The sequence below is a fragment of the Corvus hawaiiensis genome, chromosome Z, assembly GCF_020740725.1.
Source record: "Corvus hawaiiensis isolate bCorHaw1 chromosome Z, bCorHaw1.pri.cur, whole genome shotgun sequence".
In the NCBI taxonomy this organism is placed as follows: domain Eukaryota; kingdom Metazoa; phylum Chordata; class Aves; order Passeriformes; family Corvidae; genus Corvus; species Corvus hawaiiensis.
In genome coordinates this window covers 29,220,505-29,244,503 of record NC_063255.1, presented here as the reverse complement: position 1 = coordinate 29,244,503, position 23,999 = coordinate 29,220,505, and the positions used below count along the sequence as shown (strand labels likewise).

Below are 23,999 nucleotides of genomic sequence, written 5' to 3'. Positions count from 1 at the left end.
CCAGCAGGGCCTGGCTGCACTGGCAGGAGGAAAGGCAGCTGTCAGAGAGCACGTGAACCTGGCCGTCCTGTACGCCCTGTCCCCTCTGACACCCCAGGACCTGCACTGCTTCTTTAGGGTTGTCACCCCTATTCCTTGCAGTATCTTTTGCAGAGGCTTTTCCCTTTGGCCCAGCTTGATCCTATCAGCCTCCAGTGTCCCAAGTCACCAAGTTACCACTGTTCTTACCCTGTGAAATGTGCTTGACTGAGCTGAGTTGCCCCAGCTCTCGCAGCACGTCTGCATCTGTCACCCGGTGGTTTTGCAGCTCTGGAGAGAAGTACCCCCATAGCAGGTGGCTGGTCCCCTCTAACCCACGAAATGTCCCCTTCTGCTTGCTTGCTAGCCGTGGGTCGCATCACCCTGATGAATCACTTTCTTCCCGACACCCGTCTGAAATGCCCTATATTACTGCTGTTGTTATTTTTCCCGCGGCGGCAGCTGACGTCCCCCGCCCCGCTGCCCTCCCGCTCCGCCGCCCCGTCCCCGCCGCTGTCCCGGGGCCGCCGGGGCCCCGCCCCGCCGGCACCGCCGCAGACCGGCCCGGCAGGAAGCGCGGCCGCCGCAGGTACTCCCGGCGGGGGCTGCGGGTTCCCGTGCCGCCGCTCCGCCCCCCCATCCCAAAATCCCCGACCGGCCAGCGGCGCGGATGCCCCCCCCGCCCCAGCCGGCGCTGGTACAAGCGGTGCCAGGCTCAGGCCGTGCCAGGCTCCGGCGGCCGTCACTGGTACCCCCGCGGTGCAGCTGGGCTGGGAGGCGCTTCTGCGGCGCTGCGGGAGGCACGGGGAGGGGCGGTGGGGGCTGTCTTGTGCTGATTCCACCAGCAGCTCCGGAAAGGTTTGTGCAGGGTCCACCCTGATCCGTTTTCATTGGTGAGTCAGTGTTAGGGCAGCTTTCGGCTAAATATATCTTTCAGACAGCTACCCGGCAGCGACTGGACCGAAGAAAACCTCAGGCAGGCGCTGCTTTTCTTTTGCTGTTGGATTTGCTGGAGGCTGTGGTTACCTGCTTGGTGGTGTTTGCAGCAGTAGCTCTGTGCCAGGAGACGGTGACTTCCAGGAGCTTCTCTCTACTTCCCTTAAGGAGGTGAGGTCTTATCTAGAGGTCTTTGCAAGGCAGATCTGACATGGCTCCTTATAAATGGGTTCTTGAACCTAATGCTTACTAAACAACCTAAATTAAATTACCTAAAATGCTTACTTGATCCTGTTCGTGGTGTGGACCCATGGACCATCATGCTGGCAAGAGGTAGAAGTGTGATGGAGTCTTCAGGCGGTACAGAAGATACTTGTACTGGTACTGACATAAAACCCCGAGGGTCTTTTTGGGAAAGTTGAGGGTGTTTCTTCCTCCTGATGATATTTGCCTTGTGCCAGGCAAAATTAGCTTGCAAATGAGGTGTTTTTGGTGTTTCAGAAATTTAATTGAGGCAACACCTTCTCAAGGGGTGCTTGTTGTTGGCATTTGTGAATGTGTTCAGCACCAGGATCCACAGTGTCATGCGAGTGAACGAAAAGAATTTAAGTAGCTTTCCACTAAGAGTGAACATTCCTGATGGTTGTCTGTAAAGCTGATGCAGGAACAGGAGGGGGCAGCAATAAACAGGATGGGGCTTAGCCAGCGCTAGGATGGACAAACCTTCTCTCAGTCACGAGGGTAACTTGTTCCTAGAAGCAGAGGAACAAGATCAGCTTGGGAACATCTCAGTGTGCTCCATTGTACTATTTCATTGACATGTTGTCATACAGCTGGATGTTGTGTTGAATCAGCTTTCCCAGTTTTGTGTCTGCAGTTCGATTCCCACTAACTTATCACCGCAGCCATTTATTTCCTTACATGTTTGCTTAGCTATGTTAGTGTCTGAAACCAAAGTTTCAAAAAATGCAAGAAGTTATTTATAGATACTTTTCTGGAGTGTTGTTAGCTTTCTTTATACTGGAGCTGTGGGTATCTGCAGTGCTGAGCAAAAAATCACACCTGTCCTGTGGTTAAGCGCTTGAAGCATGGCAAAATTGCCGTCCTTGTGTATGATAAAAATTTATCTGAATGCGGACCTGGCTACAGATTTAAGTCTGAGAGAGCAGTTGAACTCGAGATTTACACAGATCCCTTCCAGCCTGAGTTTTATCTTTTTCTTTTATACTTCTGGGACACAGGTGGTCACTTTGGTCACAGAAGCAACCAAGTCGCTTTTGCAAGGACCACAGAATTACTTTCTCTGGTGCATAATCCATCATATGAATCCATCCTACTGGATGAGGAACTAACACATAGTATTTGGGCATTTTAACAATTATAGTGAGCTGACAAAAATTATTCATAAGAATGCTGCATAAGGCTGGATTTTTCTCCAGAGCCATGGTTTAAAATATTAGTTGAACATTCAGTGGAAATACCAGGACACACTTCCCTGCAATCCCTTGACCTGACTATGTGCCTACCCCCTTGTTATCTTGCCGTGTTTTCTGCGGCTGTTTCTTAACATTAAGTACCAAATGCCCTGGTTATTGCTATTGATTTGGTATGCCCACAGGCTGTGCTTATTTTTTGCACAAGAGATTATGGCTGCTAGTCCAGGCTAATCTAGGAATTAAAAGGGGAGAAAACAGATGTATAGAGGTCGTCTGAGCAGAGGAGAGCAGGGAGCAATGACCAAAAGTAGAGTTGGAGACCTTGGCTGGGTAGTTTGAAAGCTAGGAAGTGGTTTTTTGTTGTGTGGCAGACCTGAGCTTGGTTCTTCCTTTTTTGTTGGCTGCAGGTTCTGTAACACTGATGATATAATCGAGATCGGCTTATTTACCTAGAGAACTTCCTGCTTCAATCTATTTCCTTAAAGAAATGAAGAAGGGACCAGAAAGCGGAGCATGCACCCTTGCTGCTCCAGGCAATTTAGTGGAGTCAGATCCAGACACTAAAAGCAGCAATGGAGCCTCAGCAAGAGCGAAAGACACACTTCTCTCTCCTGGACAACTGGAAAACGTACTGCTGAAACCCAGTACAGAAACATCCAGAAAAAAACTGTGTGGCTATTTAAATAAGCTGGGCATCAAGGGGCCAATCAAGACCTGGAAGTCTCGTTGGTTCTTTTATGACGAAAACAAATGTCGCTTACTATACTACAGAACTGCCCAGGACATTAATCCTTTGGGGTCTATTGATCTCTCCAGCGCCAGCTTTGACTGTAAAATGGAAAATGGGGAAGGAGTTTTTGAGATCAGAACACCAAGCAGAGTTTTTACTTTGAAGGTAATGAAAAATTCCCAATCAGGACATTCACACACATCTGTACTAAGGTATCTCTTAGCTTGAGTTTCACTGAAGTCCTCCTAGCTTTGATTGCTACCACTTGCACCTAAATTACTTGTATTGTTTTGGCAAGTCTGGGACTCCTTTCCTGTGAGATGGCTGTTGTTTAACAGAGTGGGAATAAAACCTGAACTATGTGCCAAATTAAAGTAATTGAGGAAGCCTGCAGTCCACATGTAATTTACTGAACAGAAATGAACTCCCCTGTCTAAAATGGTTGCTCTAGGAGGATTCTTTGCTAGGCTTTTATTTCTGTGTAAATTATTGTTAAAAAGCTCTGGGGATGATTCCTGTCTAAAACAATTGTGACATTTCTGCTTAGCCTTGGACCATAATAAACCAAAACAAATTTAAAATTAGGTCGGTGGTCCACTGAGATTCTACCACTTAGGGCCATACTAAAGATTTCCTCTGTCTTCCCAAATCAGTGTTAGGACCAGAGGATACAGAGACAGCATAGGCTTGATACAGTGGGCCTTATTTTTTGCTGACTTGTGCAGCAGAGTGGTGGTCATCTCAGGATGTCTCATGTTGATGAGATTATTCCCCTCCCTTTCCTGTTTTCTGTTATGTTAGGCAATCAGCAAACAGGCAATGATGTACTGGCTGCAACAGCTGCAATTGAGACGTTGGGAATTTTGCAACACTCAGAGCAGATTTCCTGTGGGCAGCTCCCAGCTTGTGAATGAACCTCTGGCTGGAAGAACAAGTAGGTGTTGCACGTGTCAGCCTTTCTTTTGCTTTCAGCCCCCTGGTGATGAATGGTGTTCCTCATCTGGAAGTGGGTAGAAGTTTTGGCCAGATTTTTAAATGCAGGTGCCAACTATCAGTACTTCGCCAATGTTTGACACTTCTGCCTTATTACGTACGAAAGTGAGTAAGCTGCCTCGTAATCTACAGCACATGTTTGGGAATGTTCAGGTGTCTTGTGATCATGAATTCCATCTTGATTTTCCTCACACATGTGAAATGTGCACATTTGATAGGTCATTCTTTTAAGGCCTGTGAAATACAGAGCAAGCAAGGTTTTTTTTCAGCAGTGGGATTAAGACGTCCATTCCTAGAAGTGGTAGTAGACAGGTCAGCAGATAAGGGGAGGCACAACCAGGGTATCCACCTGTTAAGTTATGACTATATGCGCATTTTGTTTGAAACAAATAATCCCCTCCCTGATAAGTGTCTGCTCTCAAGAGTTCCGGGTAGCATCTTGCTGCAGCAGGCAAAAATTTGGTAACAAACTGCTTGCAGAATGTTATCCGCGCATTAAAGCTATCAAATGCGGTTTGGAATGTGGGAAGAGAATAGCAAAATTTTCCTTCCTTATATCTTTAGGCAGTTAAAGTTTGATTGTTTAAGGTTAGTCATTCTCATATATATGGTTGAAATCACTTGACTGGCCTTGAATAGATGATTCTCTTTGTACATGGAAACTTCTGTTATTTGACCTAAAACTAAGGAAGCCTACTCTGCTGTCCTTGTTCTACCTGACCACTTGAACATGCAATGTATACTTGTAGTAAATTGTTGTGGCTGTCAGGTTACATGAAGGACCCAAAGTCCAATGGAGTTCTGTCTTGGTCGTTTGCTTTTGTGTCCTGTTTTGTTTTTACGTAGATGTAGTTGACAATGAAGACTTTCTGCCTCTGGTGAAAACACCAACAGAAGCAGTGGGTTTAAAGGCAGCATCGTTGCCTGCACCTCAAACATCTACTGCTTTGCAGAACATCTCCCTTAAGCACCCTTGGACAGAGATACAGTAAGTGCATGAAGAGAACTGCAGTGTGGTTGACATGCTGGCCTACCACTGTGTGCCTTCCTTGCCTGTCATGTATGAAAGGGGACTCTTGCCTGGGTGGGAGAACTCTGAAGCACCTTTTTGGAGGCTAGTCCAGGTCAAAGTAAACTTCCTGCTAGTGGGTCTTCCACATCCCCCTGTTCTGATGCATTTCATGTGATGTAGCTCTCCTAGCAAAGATTGTGGTAGCAGACCTAGGACTTGGTTAAGCTCTCTTCAGTGTAGTCAGTTCTTTGCATGCCTAGTGTGATGCATCTGTACAGCAGTCTTGAAAGGGCACATGGTCAGGTTCAGCTGTACTCAGTAAGTAATGATAGAAGCCCATTAGCACTTTCCAGTGGTTTCAAAGGACCTTGATTGTCGTGCATTCTCTAAAACAGGAACTCCAGGGAAAAGTTGCTTAGGCCTGTAATGAGGCCTGACTGCTCAGCTTGCTCCTGCTTGCTGAGTTTCAAGGATGTTAATATTCCTATTGCCTGCTTCTATCTACTGTTGCAGTAGCCCCATCAGGTTAAAAGTTACAAGCCTTGTGCAGTTACAGTTTCACAAAGACAATGCCATCAGTATCTCCTAATTGTTTTTTGTTTATCTCCTAATTGTGTTTTGTAATCACTTATTTACATATAACCAAAAATGAGTAAGTGACCAGAAGTGTGGTAGGCAGCTAGGCACCTGCCAAATACTGTTGGTGTGGAAGTTGCCTGTAGTTTTTCTACCACCAGTACTGCAGCTACAATCTGATGCTTATGTGCAGAAAGATCCCCTATGAGATCAGAGTTTCATTTACATGTTAGCAGTTTCATTTACAGTTAGGAAAGCAGCAGACACTGAGTCTTTTATAGACATTAAAACAAGGGACTTGCTTTGTTTTAGCTGAAGGACAACACAGGAGGAGAAGGGAAAAGACCTGTATGCATACTTTCTGGTGTAGGTTTTACACAAACTGCTCATACATTTGTAGTTCCTCATGATTCTGTAAAGTCATCTCTTAGTGCCTCTGGCAATATCTGATAGCAACAGCCGTAACAAACTGTTTCTGGGTCTGACTGCAGTTTTCTTCCTGAAACTCTTTACTGCATTTTAGTTTATTGACTTTGTAGTGGCAAGGTTGTTTATTAAATGTTTCAGAGCACAGGACCTCTGACTGCTTCAAATGTGATCATTGTCCCAGTTTTGGCTGTGTTGTAGGTAACTGAGCTTCTCTTGGCAGCTGTTCTTGGCACCTGGGGATTTCTGCAGTGAACTAAAGATAGGGATGGATGAAGGAAGGGAAGGCGAGAGGGACAGGGAAGGATGTGGTTAGTCTACTGTTACCTTTGATCCTTCTCTTTGGTCTGATGTGTTTATGCATAGGGCTTAAGCACATGGGGAAATTCCCTGGTTTTACGTTGCTGTGCTGTACTGATTTTGTGGCATCTTCCTGGTTTACACCAGTTACAACCTTGCTCTCCTCAAATCTGCCAACACTATAAAGAGTTCATTTTTTTGGCACATGAAAGAGATAGGTTTTGGGAGGAGGGGTGGGAAGTAAGGGGGGGTTAAGGCATTGAATAGTTTGAATATGCACTGGCTGGCTGCAGTGATCATGGCTTCTGTTCAGTAGGCTGTCTTGATCTCTTCTTGTTTCAGAAACACTGTCTACAATATTTGCGGCTCCAAGCAGCTCTGGGGGAACAATGGGAATGTCTTTAGCTTTGATGAATTCCAAGAGCATCCTGAGAATGTGGATGAGAAGCAAGAGGCAGAAGTGGAGGCAGGTCGTGCAGGTGATTGTTTCTGAGCTGTGTGATGCCTTCTAGGAGGGATTCAGGCTTTGCAGGAACGGAAAGGAGATGATGGCAACTTGTCAAGGGATATGAAACCTCTGTTACATTGTCTCAAGTCTCTTCCTATGTTGTTGCCACAAGAGTGACTCTTTTGGCTCTGCTTCAGGTTCCATCTGTCTCTGTCTTCTACCTCTGGAACATTCTGCAGAGGCAAAAAAAGAATTAAAATCCATGGTGCCAGATTTATTTCTTTGAGGTAAAAGTGTAATTGCTGCACAGTCATAGGCTAAGTGTGGCAGCTTCACTGCATGTGTACCTTTCCATGATGGTAACTTGCATTTGCTATGGGCCAGATACATGAGCAGGGTGCAAGGTGGGTTAACAGGTACCATAAACCATCACAGCTTTGTTTATTGTGGGCATATCAGTGTCTGGTCCCTACTATTTTGGCTTCAATCCTGTGGGTCAATTTTCCTTGTCCTGTATGTCAGCCTCCTCTGTGGAGCTGTTGTGAGTTCCCTCACAGCAAGACTTGGGAGTCCATAGTAGCAAAGCAATCCTGTGTAAATTAAATCTATCTCCCCTCAGATAAGGAGGGGACCCTGGAAGATGGGAGGATGGAGCCCAGACTGAACTGGATTAGGAAAGCCAGGTGGATGAACAGTGGCTTCCCAGGCTCTGAAGAATTGTCCAGGGAGAAGAACTCAGTGGATAAAGTGAGTGTCCTACAGCAACAGATTCTGACACTCACAGAGGAAGTCAAATCACAGAAGGTGAGTGTGGTGAAGAGACTGCTATTTCTAAGGGTCAGGGCCTTGAGGCTGGTCCCAGGGACTCCCTTACACACAGGTGTGTAGAAGCGCTGAGAAGTGCTCAGCAGGCACTACCTGGAGACCAGTTGAAGCTCCTGGTGTTAGCACCTGTTAACACCTGTGTGTGCCTGAGTGTGCCCAGCACAAAGGAGGACCTTCAGCCATTTCTAGGAAGTGCAGCTAGGTGTAAGAGGGAGATAAATCCGAGAGTGCTCTGCTGTTGTCTTGCTCCTGCATCTCTATTGCTCACTAAGTACACCTGAATAGTTACTGTGACACTGGTGAGAACTACCAGGTGGAGTCATGCTGTTAACAACAGATCATTCTTTTTGAACAGTGAGCCACCATTAAGGTGTGATTTGCCTGTAGAAGTCAGGACATGGGTCACTGCAAGGGCTGTCAATCATGAATGATACTGTTCTTCAAAGCATGGAGCAATGCCAGGTTCTCTGCTAATGATGCTGGTAGCTCTTCCAGCAGAAGAGTCAGGAGAGCCAGGTCCCATATTGGGCAGTCAGTCTTGATTTGCTTCTTAAAGTGTCTGAGATGGCAGAGCCTGAATCAGCAACGTGTTGCTGGGGCAAGGTTCCATGCCTTCATGCAGGATAGAGTGAAGGAGGACTCTGGCAGAATGAAAGTTAAAATGGACAGTGCAGTTTCCTTCTGGTAGCACAGCTAGTTACAGACTGCATTATTTCCCTCTCTCCCATTTTACCACACTGCTGACCACATCTCCATGTTCTCTGCTGGGCCTCCCAAGAATAATTGTAGGAAAGCCAGAATGCAGACAGTGTGGTCAGCAGCTTTTCTGCTAGCAATCCACATCAGGTCATCTGTGACCTGCTGCAGAGATCTTTCAGCCCCAGCTCTGAGAGCAGAATGTCTCACTGTGGTATCATTGTGGTTTCAAGATTTCTGCATTGTTTTCCTTCTGGAAGGAGTAAATTTCAAGATATTTCATTGTTGGGTCTGTGCTGTCTATACTGCCATTGCCCTGGACAGCACAGTGATGGCTTTGCATTCCCTTTCCAGGAACTGGTTAAACTTCTCCACAAAGCTCTGGAGGCAGCCCAGCAGGAGAAGCGAGTATCTAGCATGTATCTCACTGCAGCAGAAGATAAGGACAGGCTGGAGCTGGTGCGCCACAAAGTGAGACAAATTGCAGATCTGACAAGTCGATTGGAAGCTCTTGAACAAGAAAAGAAGGAACTGGAGCAGATATTGACTTTAAGAGACAGCCATATCCAGGAGCTCAAGGAACATGTGCAGCTTTTGATGGAGAAGAACCATGCCAAACAGGAAGTCATCATGGCCTTGACAGAGCAAATGGCCCGAGAGTTCTCTGACCCCCTGCAAGAAGCCAACACTATCACTGTAGAGACGTTGTATAAGCAGCAGGAGGAGATTGAACATCTGAAGGTGTGTGAGAGTGGCACAGGTCTTTCAGGCCCATTTTTATGCCCTCAGATTCAGTGGGAGGGTATTCTTTGTGGTAAGCACAGAATATACTTCTGCTGGTTGCTCCATCTGTCTCCAAACGAGAGGAAGGCTGGAAGGGACTCACCTGATGCCAATAGGGTGCTGAAAAGCATCTGGGTCAGTTTCGGCTTCAGCTTAGACCCTGTTTTGTTTGACTTCCTGTTATCATTCAGTGCCTGCCAGTTTCTTTTCTTTCTTTTGTTTCACAGATGCAATATGACTTGCTGCCTTCACTTACTTTGTTGCTCTGTTTCTGTCTTGCTAACAGTTTCCCAAAACATGCTGGATCTTTCAGATGCAGCCCGTTGTATGTCGCTATGTGCACAGCTGTAGTTACGGGTTAATGTGAGGTGGAGAATTGCCAAAAGATCCACTTGCTATGGAGAGTGTTTGTTTTTGCTGCCAGCCGTGGGGCTGAGATTTGTTTCACTAAAAAAAAAAAGAAACAAATCAAAATCAAACCAATCAACCAAACAAAACCCAAACAAAACATATACATTCTTCATCTTATTTAAGTGCATCTCTGGCTTTATATGACCATGATCTCCCTGTTTTTAAAGTACATATATACATTTAGCATTTTCAAGTGTCTTGTTGATGCATGACAATATTGTGCCTTGATTTCCTTTGTAGGCAATATTTTTACTGGGGAGTCCTGTCTGCTCCTCAGAACACAGAATTTTTGAGATATTTTATTGTCTTTAATATAATCTGACGTCCCTGAAATGGGAGGGATTTCAAGCCCCTCAAGAACTCTCATTATGTGACTGTTTTGCTTGGTAGGATGATATTGATGCATACAAAACCCAGAACCAGTTTCTCAATTCAGAGATCCACCAGGTTACTCGACTCTGGACAAGCGTTGCTGAGAATGAAAAAGCCCTTCTGATGAAGGTAAGGCCAAATGACCTTTTTTCTTTGGTGTGAACTAATTTATTTTCGAAGCTGGCACCAGAATAGATTTTGTTCCACAAGGAATAAGCTTTCTCGTGTTTTTTTAGTGTGACCTCTTTACTGCTTTGTGTTGTTTCCAAATTAGACATGACCATTTTAATTCTTCAACAGAAGTAAAATACCTGTGAAGATTAGTCTTAAAGGTGCTGAAACTTGACCCAGATTTCTGCATTTCAGCTATGCAAATAAAAGAGCAACACTGTGCAGGCAATCAGAAAAGTTTCCTTAGAGCTGACAGACAGAGTCCTGGCTCCATCTAGTCATGGTTTCTCTGATGGACTTGGCACTGCCATGTGGCAGCACTCTTCAAGTCCTGCAGTTCTATCAGAGTTCTTGTGTTTTCCTAAGTTGTATTATTATTTGTAGCTGTGTAAGTGTGCATAACCTGGTTACCCTCAGACTTGTCTAATCCTATTTTCTGGTCCTGAACCAATTCCAAGACTGGTGGTGTGTGCTGGAATTGGTTCTGTGGGTTTTGCCTAGGATTTACTTCCTTGGGTTTTAAGGTATTGTTGTGAATGAGTGTCCTAGGTTGCTTAAAGAATCACTGGCAAAAGTTAGGCAAAGCAGGTTTAATAGTATTTAAAATTGAAGTGAAAGCATAGCAAAGCTCATTGGCAAGGTTCACTCTACTACTTACTAGATGGTTAAAGCAGATGTAAAATACTAAAAAACCTTTAGTCAATCTAAAACTAAAATCAATCAAAAATCTACATGGAAGCCGGGGATGGAAAAGAGTAAGGATGGGAAAGCTTTAGCATGAAAGGAATAAGGAAGGCCCTCCAATCGATCCACAAGGTTCTGTGTGGACTCCTGTGCAAAACTTACCTCTGGACTTGAACAGTAGTTTGGGCCTAAAGATTTTAATAGCACTTAAGCAATGGCTGAATTTAAACAATTTACAAAAGATTCCTTGGAATTTACTGTAATCACAACAGTAACTCACTTACAGGCCTAACTTACTTACCAGGCTAAAGTACTTAAGAATCTAAGATTCCAGGTACATTTTTTGTGGCATATTCACACAGACCTAGAGTATGTACAGTATGTGAAAATTCTCCTTCGGTGAAGTGCTCCTGTCAGATGTCTTTGCATCTTCTCAACAGGCAACGGGTTGAGCCTCAAGGAGTGGGGGTATCAGCCCGGGCTCTGTCATCATTGTTCAACAGTGGTCATGCAAGTGCAGCAAATATGAGAGTTCTCTGGCTCTGAGAGGCCTCACTCAAAGGAAGGTTGCTGGTCACAGCCCACTGTGATCCAGGAGAGCTCAAAGGGTCTCGCTTAGGACCACTGTTCATAGGTTCACAAGACAATTGCCTTTAGTCATAGTAGTTTGCCATCCTGTCTGCAATTGGTAACTTTCTTTGAAAATGTGATGACAAAAATGTTGTTCCATTTGGGTTTGTGAGAAAAATAAGTTTTCAATGGTGTTTGTTAAAAACAGAAGCTTGTTAGGCAGCACCAGTTCCTGGGAGCAGACAGTGTCTCTGATAAGCACAAGAGCTTAGCCCAGGTGCTGAGACTGAGCCTCATCAAGACTGAGGCCTAACAAGCATTTCTGAGATCATAGTGTGGCCTTACGTGGGGAATGCACCACCACAGGTATGTCTTCATGGTCATGGCATCTGGAACAGGGCAAAAAGCTGCTTCTGGGGTGTTATTGCCATTCTTACATGTGTTTGCTTTATAGTTCTTTGAAACCCTGCCTTCCTCCTAACTTGCTGCCCTCTCATCCTGAGACTGCCATAACCTTCAAAAAGGAGGTAATCACATGAGCCCAGCATGCTCAGTGTAAGGCAAAATGCTAATTAAAGTGGTAGTATGAAAGAAACCATGCTCCTTTCTGTCCCCTCTATATGCAGCCTAACTCTTTCTGTGGCTTCTGTTTTGTTCTTGTTTTCAACTTCTGCTTCCCACCAAATAGGAGTCTTCACTGAGTTCCTGTGAGACACTGGGTGAGTCTTATCACCTCTGTGGCCTCAGTTCCCCACTTGTGGAGTGGTCTAATAATCCTCATTCATTTTTTCTGCTTTCTATGCCCAGGACTATGGTGGTGGCAGGTATTGTCCTGCTATTTGGTCTCAGTTGGGCTTCCTGTGCATGAGAAATGATGTGTACAGTGCCATGGGACTGGGGATGCTAAGGGGCATGTGGTCACCTAGTCTGTGGTGCTACTGTGTATCCTGAAATTGGTATGCTTATAGCTCAGTCATGGGAGTAGTATGTTTTATCAGGATACAGCTCAATGTGGTGTAGAGAACTTGTCTGAGGGTGAGGGAAAAAGACTGCAGAGGACTCAGATGCAGTGCTGGCTCTTTGTGTCCTCAGCTGAGCTGGTGGGATGTGGCCATCTGTTGATACAATGCAGTAGTTAAAATAGGTGATGATGTAGAAGGTCTCCCAGTCAATAAGCAACTTCTGTTGCATGCTAGCTACTGCAGCTCATGCTTGTTCATAGATTGTGGTGATTCATGGCTGCAGTTCCACTGACTGTGGAAAACTACTAAATGTGTTTCCTGGGGCTTTGCTCTTCAGAAGTGTTTACTTTATGTGCAGACCAGGCCAGTAGAGAGCAGTGGCAATGCAGAAAGAACTACCACTGAGGGAGCTCTTTCCTTCTTGTTTCCCCATCAGTGTGCCTGCCTGCAAGCAAGAAACTGCCAGATGGAGAGCAAATACCTGACAGTCTTGAGAAAGCTGCAGGAGGCTGTGCCTGGCTTGCCCAGCTCGCATGCTGAATTGGTGAAGAACCTCATCCAGGAAGCTCTCCAGTGGGATGTGAAGGAAGAAGCAGATGAAGGTTTTAACTTGAACCCTGTAAGGTAAGAGTTGAGAGCATGAGGATATTCACAGCTTTGTAGAAGCCTGTCTGCAAAGAGAAGTGTGCAGGCAAGGACATCTAAGGCCATTTTATAGCAGAGGTCTACATTTGTGTTTATGCCTTCCTGCACAGTCAGTGCCCCTGTTATGCAGCAATTACAATTTTATCTGTTTGGTCAGCCTCGCAGGTTCTCCAGGTAGCTTTGGAGATGAGACCCTGTAGGCCAGGCTTGGTCTCTTTGTCAAGAATATGATGATATCTTAAAAGTATCCCACCCTGTGGACAGATGGTGCACAAACCCTGTACAAGCTGTGCTATCAGTACTCCTGGGCTGTTCTGATGAGTAAGAGATTTGTATTGTGTACAGGGAGACATCAGAAGGGACTGTGGATCTCTGTTCTCGGATTTGATGCCCCAAAGCCTTTGCAGTCCTCTCCTACAGAACTGTCTCTGCACTAGGACATGGTAGGGAGAAGGTACACAGGGTGAGCTTGATATTCCCTTAGGGACTGATGAGAGGGGTGTGATGAGGTTGGTCTGCAGCTCAGAGAAAAGTTGTGCTTGAATTTGTGTGTGTATGCCAGTGCTGCAGGCTCTCATTTATCTTCAAGGCTCTGAGGCAGGCTGTCTACAGAAAAGTGAAGGAGGAGTACTGTTACAAATGAGTGTTTGAGATCGCTTAAAAATATCACTAGCAAGGGTATCAGCAAACCCCAGATTTAGTATTAAGCGACAGCGCGACAAAGTGAAGTTGAGGCCTAACGAGCATTTCTCAGATCGCAGTGCAGCCTAGAAAAGGGTGGGGAGGAATGCACACCCACAAGTACTTGTGCTCTGACATGGGTGACGGGAGCCTGGCAACAGGCTGTAGCTGGCATGACCCCAGGCAGTAAGTGTCCTTGACACAGGTACCAGCACTGTCATTTGAACTAAACACTGCCTTGTGTCCCTCCAGCGAGTATGATGAGTATGGGTTTATGACTGTACCTGACTATGAAATTGAGGACTGGAAACTCCTGGCCAAAATCCAAGCCCTTGAGATAAAGTCCAACAAACTGCGAAGCCACGAAATAGTGGAGAAGCCCCTCCGTGACAGATGGAACAGCATTGGAGAGCTGAACCCCTCTGCAGAGTTGAAGAGTCTGATCCGAAGTGGCATTCCAGTGGAGCATCGGCAGCGGGTGTGGAGGTGGATGGTCAGCCGGCACTGCAGCCCTGTGTGTGGCCACTACCAGCGACTGTTGGAGCAGAGCAGGAGCACCGAGCACCCTGCCTGCCGGCAGATTGAGCTTGACCTGCCCCGCACACTCACCAACAACAAGCATTTTTCCTCTCCCACTTCCCAGCTCATCCCCAAGCTCCGGAGGGTGTTATTGGCATTCTCCTGGCACAATCCTGCCATTGGATACTGCCAGGGATTGAACAGGTGAGGAGCCAGGTATGGTGCTTCTTCATGAGAGAGCACTGAAAAGGTGTAGACACATACTCTAGGCTGTGATTCAAGCAGGCCCAGGCTCTTGCCTCTCTAAAGTTCTGTCCTAGATCTAGGTATTTACTTGCAGAATTCTGCATTTGGTGTCTTTTCTTTCATCCAGTGTTGTTGCTGGGATCCAGTAAGCAGCAGGATGCACTTATGTGGCATCTCTATAGTTATGGAATAGGAACAGCTATAGAAGGAAGAGAGAAGCAGTTGCAGAATAACAGCACAAGGCTGAATTTTTAAGTAGTAATGTAAAGTAGTAAAGCAGAAGAACACCCTGGTGATTCCCTTTTTTGCTGAGAACAGATTGGAGGAAGTGTTGGGAAGTGTTAACACATGAGGGAGTTGCAGCAAATGACACAAGGAGAGACTGAGGAAACTGGGTTGTTCTGTCTGGAAAAGAGAAGATTCAGAGAATATAAAAGCTTCTTTCACTTCCCAAAGAAGGCTATAGGAAAGATGAACCTAAATTTCTTAGAATTGTGCTGCCAAGTAGAAAAGGCACCAGGCATTAGCTGTAAGAAGGGAATTTCTAGTTGGACCTTTTCACATGAGGAAGGTCTGTGTAAGCTATTTATTCCTAATGATGTTTGGATGGTCTTCAAAAAGATGATAGAAACTTTTCTCCTGAGAGCCCTTAATGTAAGGTATCATCTTTCTAGTCTGTCTAAAAGGGAGTAAATCAGAGCTGAAGAAGGTCAGGGCTGTAAAAGAATGTATGGAGAGGTGAACTATATCACATAATATGGAGTACCTCTGAGTGACCTCTTTCCTGCATTGAAATAGCCCAAATCAGCACACTACTAACTTCAGCACATCTACAGAACATTACATTAGCTGGGAAACCTGACTTTGTCACACCAGTTCCGTATGTTCTGAGAGAGCCACATGGGAAAGAAAATCACATCCCTGTGGTTCCTTCAGAAACAGATCACTTGCCTCTGTCTGGCTGTCCTGTCACATGTGATTCGTTAGATGCTGATGGAGCTGGAGACATGCAAAAAGAAGTCTTGTATTCTTCAGTTCCTGTGCTGATGACTCCCCCTGAAGTATTGAATTGCCTCACCATGTCTTGTCGATCACAGATTGGCAGCTGTTGCTCTCCTGGTCCTGGAAGATGAGGAGAGTGCTTTCTGGTGTCTAGTCTATATTGTGGAGAACCTAATGCCAGCGGACTACTACAGTGACACACTAATAACATCACAGGTGAGCTGAGCACCCTCACATCTGCTTGGACTCTCATACAGTGATTTTCAGTAAAGATTAAAAAGTGAGTAGTCAACCTGCTGTGTGTTTGATTTCTAACAGGACAGTGATACCACCTTGCAATCCCTTCCGTTGCAGAGGTGTTGGAGACTTGAGAGTACAAAATTGTTACACTCACAGGAGCAGCACACACAGAGCAGCAAAGTTGGTCACCAACTCTAGGAAATCGGGTACCACTCCTAAGTAGTAACATGAAAGTCAGGTTAGTGAGAAGGAAAGTACCCATTAATTGCACAGTTACTTATTTTAAAGAAGTCTTAGTAGAGGTGAAGCTGCAAACTCTTGATATGTGTAGCCTGAGTATGAGGAGGGCACCATTTTGCAGCCCTTCAGATGATTTTTTTGGAGCTGCACTCTATCTTTGGAGTGCCATGCACATATAGATGAAAATACTGAGATTTTTATATTCACTGTATTTGCCTCAGTTCATGATAAAACGTGGTGTTGTCACCATGGGGCTCTCTGCAGATCAGAAAAAATTCTGGCCTTTTGATGTCAAATGTGCTGCAAGTAACTTACCCAGCTGATTCAAAATCACTGGATTTCAAGGTTTTCAGCATGTCTTGTGTCAGATCTGCTATGTCCTCCCAGGCAGACAAAGAGATAAGCTAACTCCCATGTTGTTCAATGGAATTGTAATGGTGTGCCCATACTACCCACACCCTTCAGTGTCCAGTCTGGTAAGCCTGGCTATCACCTTTGTGTCTCTATTGTGTGTGGTCCTTTCAGAGAGAAGAGGGTTGGTTTTGTCTGTGGGCCCACAATAGAGGAGTCTTCAAGGGTCAGTAGCTGAGAGATTGTGCCACTGAATTTGTTGACTAATGTTTACTGGAACAGTGGTGTGCTGGTGGAGAGGCCAACCCACAGACTGGGGAAACAGTCAAATCACTGTGAAGATAGCAAAATGTCTATCCAGAGCAGGTTGTGTTAGCTGTGGGATTTAATAGACAGCATTCAATACTCAGCAAGTAGAGGCTGACAGAGAAAATACAACAGACTGAAGAGGCCCCCCTACATTTGGTGAGAAGACACTGTCAGCTGAGAGTCTTCTTTAGAAAGAATTTCTGACCTCGTGGTTGGTATCTGCAAGTCTAGCCAAGACCCATGTAAAAAGGAACATCTAAGGTGATGCTTTGTGGGTTGGCTTGATAAAGTGAGTTGGCTGGAAAACTTAAAAGTGCAAGTTTTAAAGACAAAGCATATCACCTATATGGTTTGTACCACTGTGCCACAGCTGAGTGGGCTGACACAGCTGGGCATTAATATGATATGGCATAGGGAAGCCCTAAACATTATCCTGCTCTTTAGCACTTACCCTCCAGAAAGCACAGCTCTGCTGAGATGAAACCTTTATAAACCTGGATCAAGGATCTTACTTGACTGCATTTCTGTGTTTTGGCTCATGCAGTCAGAAGCAATGCACAGACAACACTCAGACCACAAAGAGAAGCTTAAGTGAGAAGGTCAGGTCCTGCTTGCAAAGTCAGAGGTACTCTAGGTGTTCAGTCTGTTGGACCATGTACAGTCATTCAGACCTGGGCAAGTTTTAATTCCTGTGATTCAACTGGACGCTCGTGGTATCACAGAAAATCCCGGTAAGACCAGTGCAGGAAGATGTGTCAGATTTTCCCTTTGACTTTGAAGGGAAGGAATATGCTTCTTTGAGTGAGAAGAATGGATGTTTCTCTGCTTGTATCTTGGCCCTGTTTCAGCTCCATGCCTTGCACTGGATGCTGCATACAAGTACACTGCTCAGTGAGTTTGAAGGGTCGGGAGACAAAGGATGCTCTGCTCTTCCTGGGGTGTGGTTCACTAGGAGGCAGCACCAGTGATGACCCTGACATGCAAGGGCCATTGTCCTCTTGCGCCACTCTTCTCTTCCAGCACCAGGACTGCTCTTGACTAGGACTTCATTGTTTTCTTTTTTGTCAATTTTAGGTAGATCAGAGAGTCTTCAAAGACTTCCTGTCTGAGAAGCTGCCTCGCCTCATGGCTCATTTTGAACAGTATCGCATTGATGTCTCACTCATCACCTTCAACTGGTTTCTGGTGGCCTTTGTGGACAGCCTGGTCAGCGACATCCTCTTGCGAGTGTGGGATGCTTTCTTGTATGAGGGAACTAAGGTGCGACACTCAGTCTAGGCCTTCCTCCCATCTGCACCACCTCTGTGATGTGGTGAGAGGGTGATGGGCATACACATCTATCAAAGAAATGTGAGGTTGAACCGCTGTCCTATCCTGCCTGTTCAGTGTCATGCATTGATGTCTCCAAGCCTCTGTGTTTTCTATGTACTTGCTGCTAGTAGGCAGACCTAATCCCTGATTCTGTGCACTTGGTGCTTTTCAGCAGGTAGTTGAACAAAACAGCTGTCTGACAGGCCATGGCATCTCCTGCTCTGTGACACAACTGAGAGTATTACAGACAAAGGGAGCATAAGATAGGCAGTATCTGAAAACATGCGTCCTGCATTGTCCCTGTGCATAGGGAGAACCCTTGTGAAATCGCTGTGGAGTCCTTTTGTAGAGCCTGGTATTCTCTGGGGTTGCAAATTAGTTAACAGATGGTCATTCCCGTGAGATAGCTCTGTACTCCTTTAGGCTTGCCGTAGTACAGACTGTTGAGAGCAGCAGTAAGACGGGATCTAGGCTGTACTGCAGTGCTGTGTGCCTGACACCATCTTCTATGCCAGGATGGCCTGGACTTTCAGCTCCTTAAAGCCTTATCCACTCAAATACCTTTTGATCTTCCAGGTCATTTTCCGCTATGCTCTTGCAATTTTTAAATACAACGAGGAGGAAATCCTAAGGATTCATGACAGTGTGGAGATCTACCAGTACCTACGCTTTTTCACAAGAATGATCATGGATGGCAGGTAGGACTCTGAGTTGTAGACAAGCTTCCCCCATGTATTTGTATTTGACTGCCTGTTAGGTCAGCTAAACAAGAATTGTGACTAATTTATAAAGAGAGATGCATATGCATTGACAGATCTGTGGGACATGGATCTATTTGTCTTGTTTTGACTTTCCCTTTATGGTGTTACTTAAAATCTTTTTGGCTTGGGCAAAGGCATGCTACAGCAGAGCAAGACACAAAGTCTGGGTCAGCCTCTTTCTTGTAGCAGCTGGTACTTGTGCTACTGATTGCTGGATTTCTCTCAGCTGTAGTTGGGATGTTTGGGAACATTGCACAACCCGTGACCTCTAATGGCAACATGTGTCTGAGATGAAGATTTCTGTGATCAGACGAGCTCAACATCAGGAATATTCCTCCCTGAGAAGCCATCAAAATTGGCATCTGATCCATTGTCTCCTAAATGATGGCTTCACACTGGTACTTTAAAAGGTGGGATGGTATAAGTGTATGTGAAGTACTGCTTGGGTGGATGCTTGTGTAGGAAAGAATTCCTTTAAGACTCTGCCATTTGGTGACTTCTAAGCTCAGAGGGCTGAAGTCTGAGGAACTACTTTTTGCACACTCCAGAATGCTCTTAGTGTATCTATTACCATGTGTTACCAGTCAATAAATAAGTTGACCAGAGCTGTCCTTTCTGTTGTAGGAAGCTGATGAACATTGCTTTCAATGACTTAAACCCCTTCCCCATGAAACTGCTGAGGAGCCGTCGGTCAATGCACAGGGAAGAGCTGGAGGCAGAGCTGTGTGAACTTGAACAGATCAAGGCGGCCTACGTCAAAGAGCGAGCAGAGCAGGGACCTCAGGACCTGAAGGACGTCGTTAGCGAAGAGGAGGAAGAGATCTAACAAAAAGAGACTTGTCATCACTTCCCTCCCATCTTGCAGAAGGTCAGCAGCAGCAACTGTCAGTAAGAAATGGACCAGAGGGGGAAGTGTGGTTACAGGAGTTCATCTGCCCCAGTAAGCAAGGCTGTAGTTATGGGACCATTTGGAGACCAAGTCAGACTTTGTAATGGTTTGGAAGGTGTCAGAGGAGTTTTATCCTCTTCTGTACTTCTCTCCATTCAGCCCATCCTGTCCTGTGCAGTTCAGGATTACAGCTGAGGGTGCAGAGGAAATACCAGCTGTGGTATAACGACAGGAACTGACATGGTGCAAAAGACCCAACCAAGCAGGGCTTTTATACATTTTCTGATGGAGGCTTGAACGAGATCTTTATGTACACGTAAAATCTCCAGAAATAATGAACCGAGAACACTCCTTCATTGGTACCTAGGGCTTCTGAATTGGTCAGGAAAAAAGCCTGCTCTTTGAGGGTATTGGTGCCTTCAGTATCTAGCTTGCCAGGAGAGTGTGTGTTTAACATTGTTACTGAGTCAAGACACTGTCTCCAGGTGAGTGTTAGGTCTGTGGGGTTCTGAAAGCTGGAGGACCTCATCCAGTGGGACTCAGGCTGGGACAAGAAAATAGGTTGTGGGAGAGTAGAGTTGCTTCCCCAGTGGGAGGGTCTGATTCCTGTGGAAGTTCGTGGGAGCACAAGGTGTGTTTCCTGCTTGGCTGGGAAGTGTTGGGAGCTCTCCCTCCTCTTTGTTTAGCTTTGAGACCCTGGCAGCACTCTGTGCTGGTGAGTTTGTTTCATAGAGGAACTCTCATCTCTGCATGCAACCAACCACAGCCTGCCTGCAGGCAGAGCCTAGTGTTATGTGGACCTTTACTGGGGATGACTGGGTTTTCTGATAGCCTTACTCCTGGCCATCTCTCTGCCCCACAGTTACGGTCCTCCTGTGCTGGGTTTTTACATTGATAATCCCTGTCTCTGACTCCCATTCAGTATGGGAGGGATGAGGCCTTTTCTGTAGAAGTTTATGATATTGAAGGTATTTTACCCATGGCATATGGCTGGTAATGAACCTGCAAATCCTGGGAACAAGGTCACAAAATATTACTTGATATTCTTTAGAAAAAACCATTAATATCCCCTGAACCAAGGAGCTAGCCTCCATGGATCTAGCACTCAGAGATGCCCTATCTGCCTCTGGGAATGGCGTTTGATAGCCTTCTCCCCTGCCTCCCAGGCTTGCCCATCCCCTGGGCTAGATACCCTGCCTGTGCAGCTCAGCCTCCGCAGACCCCGGATGAGCCAAGTATTTAGATAAATACAACTTCTTCTCCCTAACATGATGCCAGATCCTGCTGCCCCACTTTCTGGCTGAGCAGTGCATTATTCCAGGTGTGCCTGCTATAACAAGGGGTCTGCTTAATGTTTTTAGACTGACCTTGAACCCAAGTGGATTATGCCTTTGTTAAACATGTTGTGGTTGATAACCCAACCCTTCAAGTTGTCAGTGTTTGCAGAGGAAGGAAAAGGTGGCATTCATAGCCCCCAGTGTTCTCAGCCAAGATGACAGACTCTAGGGGAGATAGTGCCTGTTCACCTGAGACACATGGTCTCCCTCACTGGACAAGTCAGCCAGTTTCAATGAGTTATAGAAGACTGAGATGGGAGAGACCTGTGGAGGCCAACCACACAGTATAGAAGTAATCGAAGTGAAGTTTTGGGAAGAGTGGATAGATCCCCTGAATGTCACTGAGAGCTGCACAGATTGAAAGTGTGGGATGAGAAAAAAATGTTACTACAACCCTACTACAGTATCTCAGAAAAATGAACTTATTTTAAAACTATGCCACCTAGCTAGGGAAGTCTAAAAGGCAGGTCTTTCTTCACAGATGATATTGCTAATCTGATTTATTTATACTCTTACATTCATGGGTGCACACAGACTTTTGCTATTGTTACAGACATTATATTTTAAATCAAGACCATGAAAATTGAAAGTTTACTTACAATTTTATTTCTTAGAGCTTTCTGCAACAGCTTAAAAATCTTCCCTCCTGACTTGCCCTTACGTTTATTAAAAAAGGTATTTGAAACATGTATTATTAGACTAAACCACAGCCTGACATATGTCTACAGTGTATGATAAACATTGGTCTATGTGATACATAAACTCTTCTGAAGCAGACATAAGGATCAAGGTATTGACCCTGATGGGGAATTCTGAAAATAATTTTTAATTGAAATCAGAAGGGAAGGACATCTGAGGGTTGCTATAAGTTTCTTTTCTTTTGTGTCTTCATCAGTTCTTTGGTCCATGTGTATTTGTTGAGGGCCATTTCCTCTAGTCATAACCAATCACTTGTGTTCATTCTTTATTAAATTGTGATGGATGAAGGAATATCTGCAAGACCTATGCAGACCTGCACCTTGCAGCCAAGCTCGCATGTCCTCATGGGCCCTCATCTACTTTCCTTCTGCTTCACAAACTTCAGCAGTACTGAAAAGCGCTGAACTCAGGTCACAAAATTCCAGTTGGGACAGAGGTTAGCTTTGCCCAATGCAAATCTCTTAGGCCCCTGCAAGACACGGAGTGACTGTCAGTGCCACAGGTGTTTTGAACCTCTTGGTTACCTCTGCATGAAGTGTTCAAGAATGATTTGTGCTGCCGCTGCCAGCTGATGTGGCTGGGAAACAGTTTGACCTGGTTATGCAGCCCAGCAAGCTCCTCCTGCCTGTGCTGGTGCCTGTGGATAAAACAGGTGTCTTTCTACCCAGAGCCGGTCTTTGCTGAGCTTTGCTGCATGCATAACATTACTTGTGAAATTAAGCTTTCTCTTTCTGCATTTATCTAAAGCTTGGGATACCAGCTCCAACCCTAAAAAGAATAGTTTTGATTTCCACACCCACCCTCCTCCATATGACGTGCAATTAATTTGTCGTTCACTTTGTTGCAGGATCTTGGGGCCACTAAAAGTTTACAGGGTTTGAGAGGATAAATTGGTGGAGGGGTGCCAAACACACATAAAGCCACTGCTGGCTCAGTAAGTCCCCGAGCTGTCAACAAGAAGAGACCATGAAGCTTCCCTTCTTCACCCCTTTTTGGCCTGGGTGGTGTTGGGCTGGCAGGATCTATACCTTTATATGCTGTGGCTAAGCCCTGTATTCTAGCATGCTGCCATGGTAAGAGGCACTACTGGGGAGGTTGTTTCTGGGTTAATGTTTAGTCTAAGCTTGAGCTTCTCATCCAGGGTGAAGGTGAGAGCTAAGGGACAAGGCATTTTCCGTGGGTGGGAAGCAACAACAGCCTGTAGCAGAAGCTGTAACACAGTGCTGGGTTTCTCCTCCAGTTTTTGCAGGCTGGGCAACCTCCTGCCACCATCACAGACACAAGGCCTGGGGCTTGCTCTCTTCCCATTCAGGAGCTCACTTGTGGCCTGAGACAATGCTGAGACTTCTCCAGGTGTCTCCCAGTGCTAAGAGCTCCTTTACAAAACATTAGGTCTGTTTCGTCTAGGGACATGGCACCTGCAAGAAGACAAACCACTTTCCCATGACAGAGCCACAGTGCTGGAGCTGATACAATATAATGCCACCTGAGATAATTTAACCCCTTTCCTAGAGTTCAGTGAGAGGCTGTGGTCTGCACTGAGATGCTAAATCATGAGATTATCTGTGTGCTTTCTGCTCAACCTCAGGAGTCTCCAGAGGGGAAAATGGCACACCAGCTTAGTCAGTGGACGAGAAGGTATCCCTAACCGTGACACAATTGGGGCGAGAGGTCCCCTGTCCTGCTGCAGCCAGATGTTTGCTTTGGGCACATGGTCCACTACCTTTGAGACAAAGTCCCTATTTCTCCTTGTTATTAAATGACAGCTTCCTGTGAAGTGCAAACTCTGCCTTTGAGACTCCAGCCGTTGATTCAGTATCTGCTCTGGTTTTGAGCTTAATTTTCATGATACAGAACATCTGGCACATTCTGGTGTCAGGCTGTTGGAAGCTTGGAGACTTGGAGCAATATCCAGGGTAAGCAGAATTAAATTTCAAGCCCCCTTGTAATACCAAAATTGGCCAGATAAAAACTCTCTAACACAGTTTTGAGTATTAGAAAGCAGCATTCTTTATTGCAGTGTGCTGGTCACTGGGAGAATCCTCCCTCTAATTGAGTGCCCTGAGCATTGGGTAAATGCTCAAAACTTGAGTTTTTGTCATACGCTGATGACACATTCATTGGCTATCCCTGCTTACTTAATGTATGTGTATTACTTTATTTTACATAGTCACACTCCTTATTGGTAGTCCTTATGTATTTCTTTGGTGTTTGTCTTCAATGTCCTGTGTCCTTTTTAGGTGGCTGTTCCTCAACCCCCATTTTGAGTAAGTGCAATATTGTTGCTTTGCATAACTTCTGCTTTGTCAGCCTTGCAAGCTGAGCTGGCATCCTGCTTGCATTTTGCATGACTTGTTTTGTCCACTTCTCCAATGCTATATTGTTCCCTTTATTTGATAAGAGTAAAATATTGTTCTGTT

At 45.5% G+C, this 23,999-nt stretch overlaps 1 protein-coding gene across 4 annotated transcripts; it reads left to right on the top strand.

Annotated features, from left to right (window-relative positions):
- Positions 1–591: 591 nt before the first annotated feature.
- On the top strand, positions 592–23,999 carry TBC1D2 (TBC1 domain family member 2). 4 transcript variants are annotated; one of them, XM_048291960.1, is made up of 15 exons: positions 592–607; positions 956–1,125; positions 2,798–3,285; positions 3,922–4,054; positions 4,960–5,101; positions 6,770–6,906; positions 7,495–7,679; positions 8,751–9,137; positions 9,981–10,091; positions 12,786–12,973; positions 13,928–14,398; positions 15,538–15,658; positions 17,657–17,842; positions 18,470–18,591; positions 19,279–23,999. In XM_048291960.1, the coding sequence occupies exons 3-15, from the start codon at positions 2,878–2,880 to the stop codon at positions 19,478–19,480; spliced, it is 2,793 nt and encodes a 930-aa protein (XP_048147917.1). In that variant the 5' UTR covers positions 592–607; positions 956–1,125; positions 2,798–2,877; the 3' UTR covers positions 19,481–23,999. The 4 variants fall into 4 exon arrangements, with proteins under 4 accessions (XP_048147917.1, XP_048147916.1, XP_048147918.1 ...); XM_048291959.1 differs by lacking the exon at positions 592–607 and adding an exon at positions 701–876; XM_048291961.1 differs by lacking the exons at positions 592–607; positions 956–1,125 and adding an exon at positions 844–911.

Coding starts and splice junctions, on each gene's coding strand:
- TBC1D2 (XM_048291960.1), top strand. CDS start 2,878: ATGAAGAAGGGACCAGAAAGCGGAGCATGCACCCTTGCTGCTCCAGGC. Junction 10,092..12,785: donor AAAAAGCCCTTCTGATGAAG/GTAAGGCCAAAT, acceptor TTTCCCCATCAG/TGTGCCTGCCTGCAAGCAAG. Junction 15,659..17,656: donor ACACACTAATAACATCACAG/GTGAGCTGAGCA, acceptor TGTCAATTTTAG/GTAGATCAGAGAGTCTTCAA.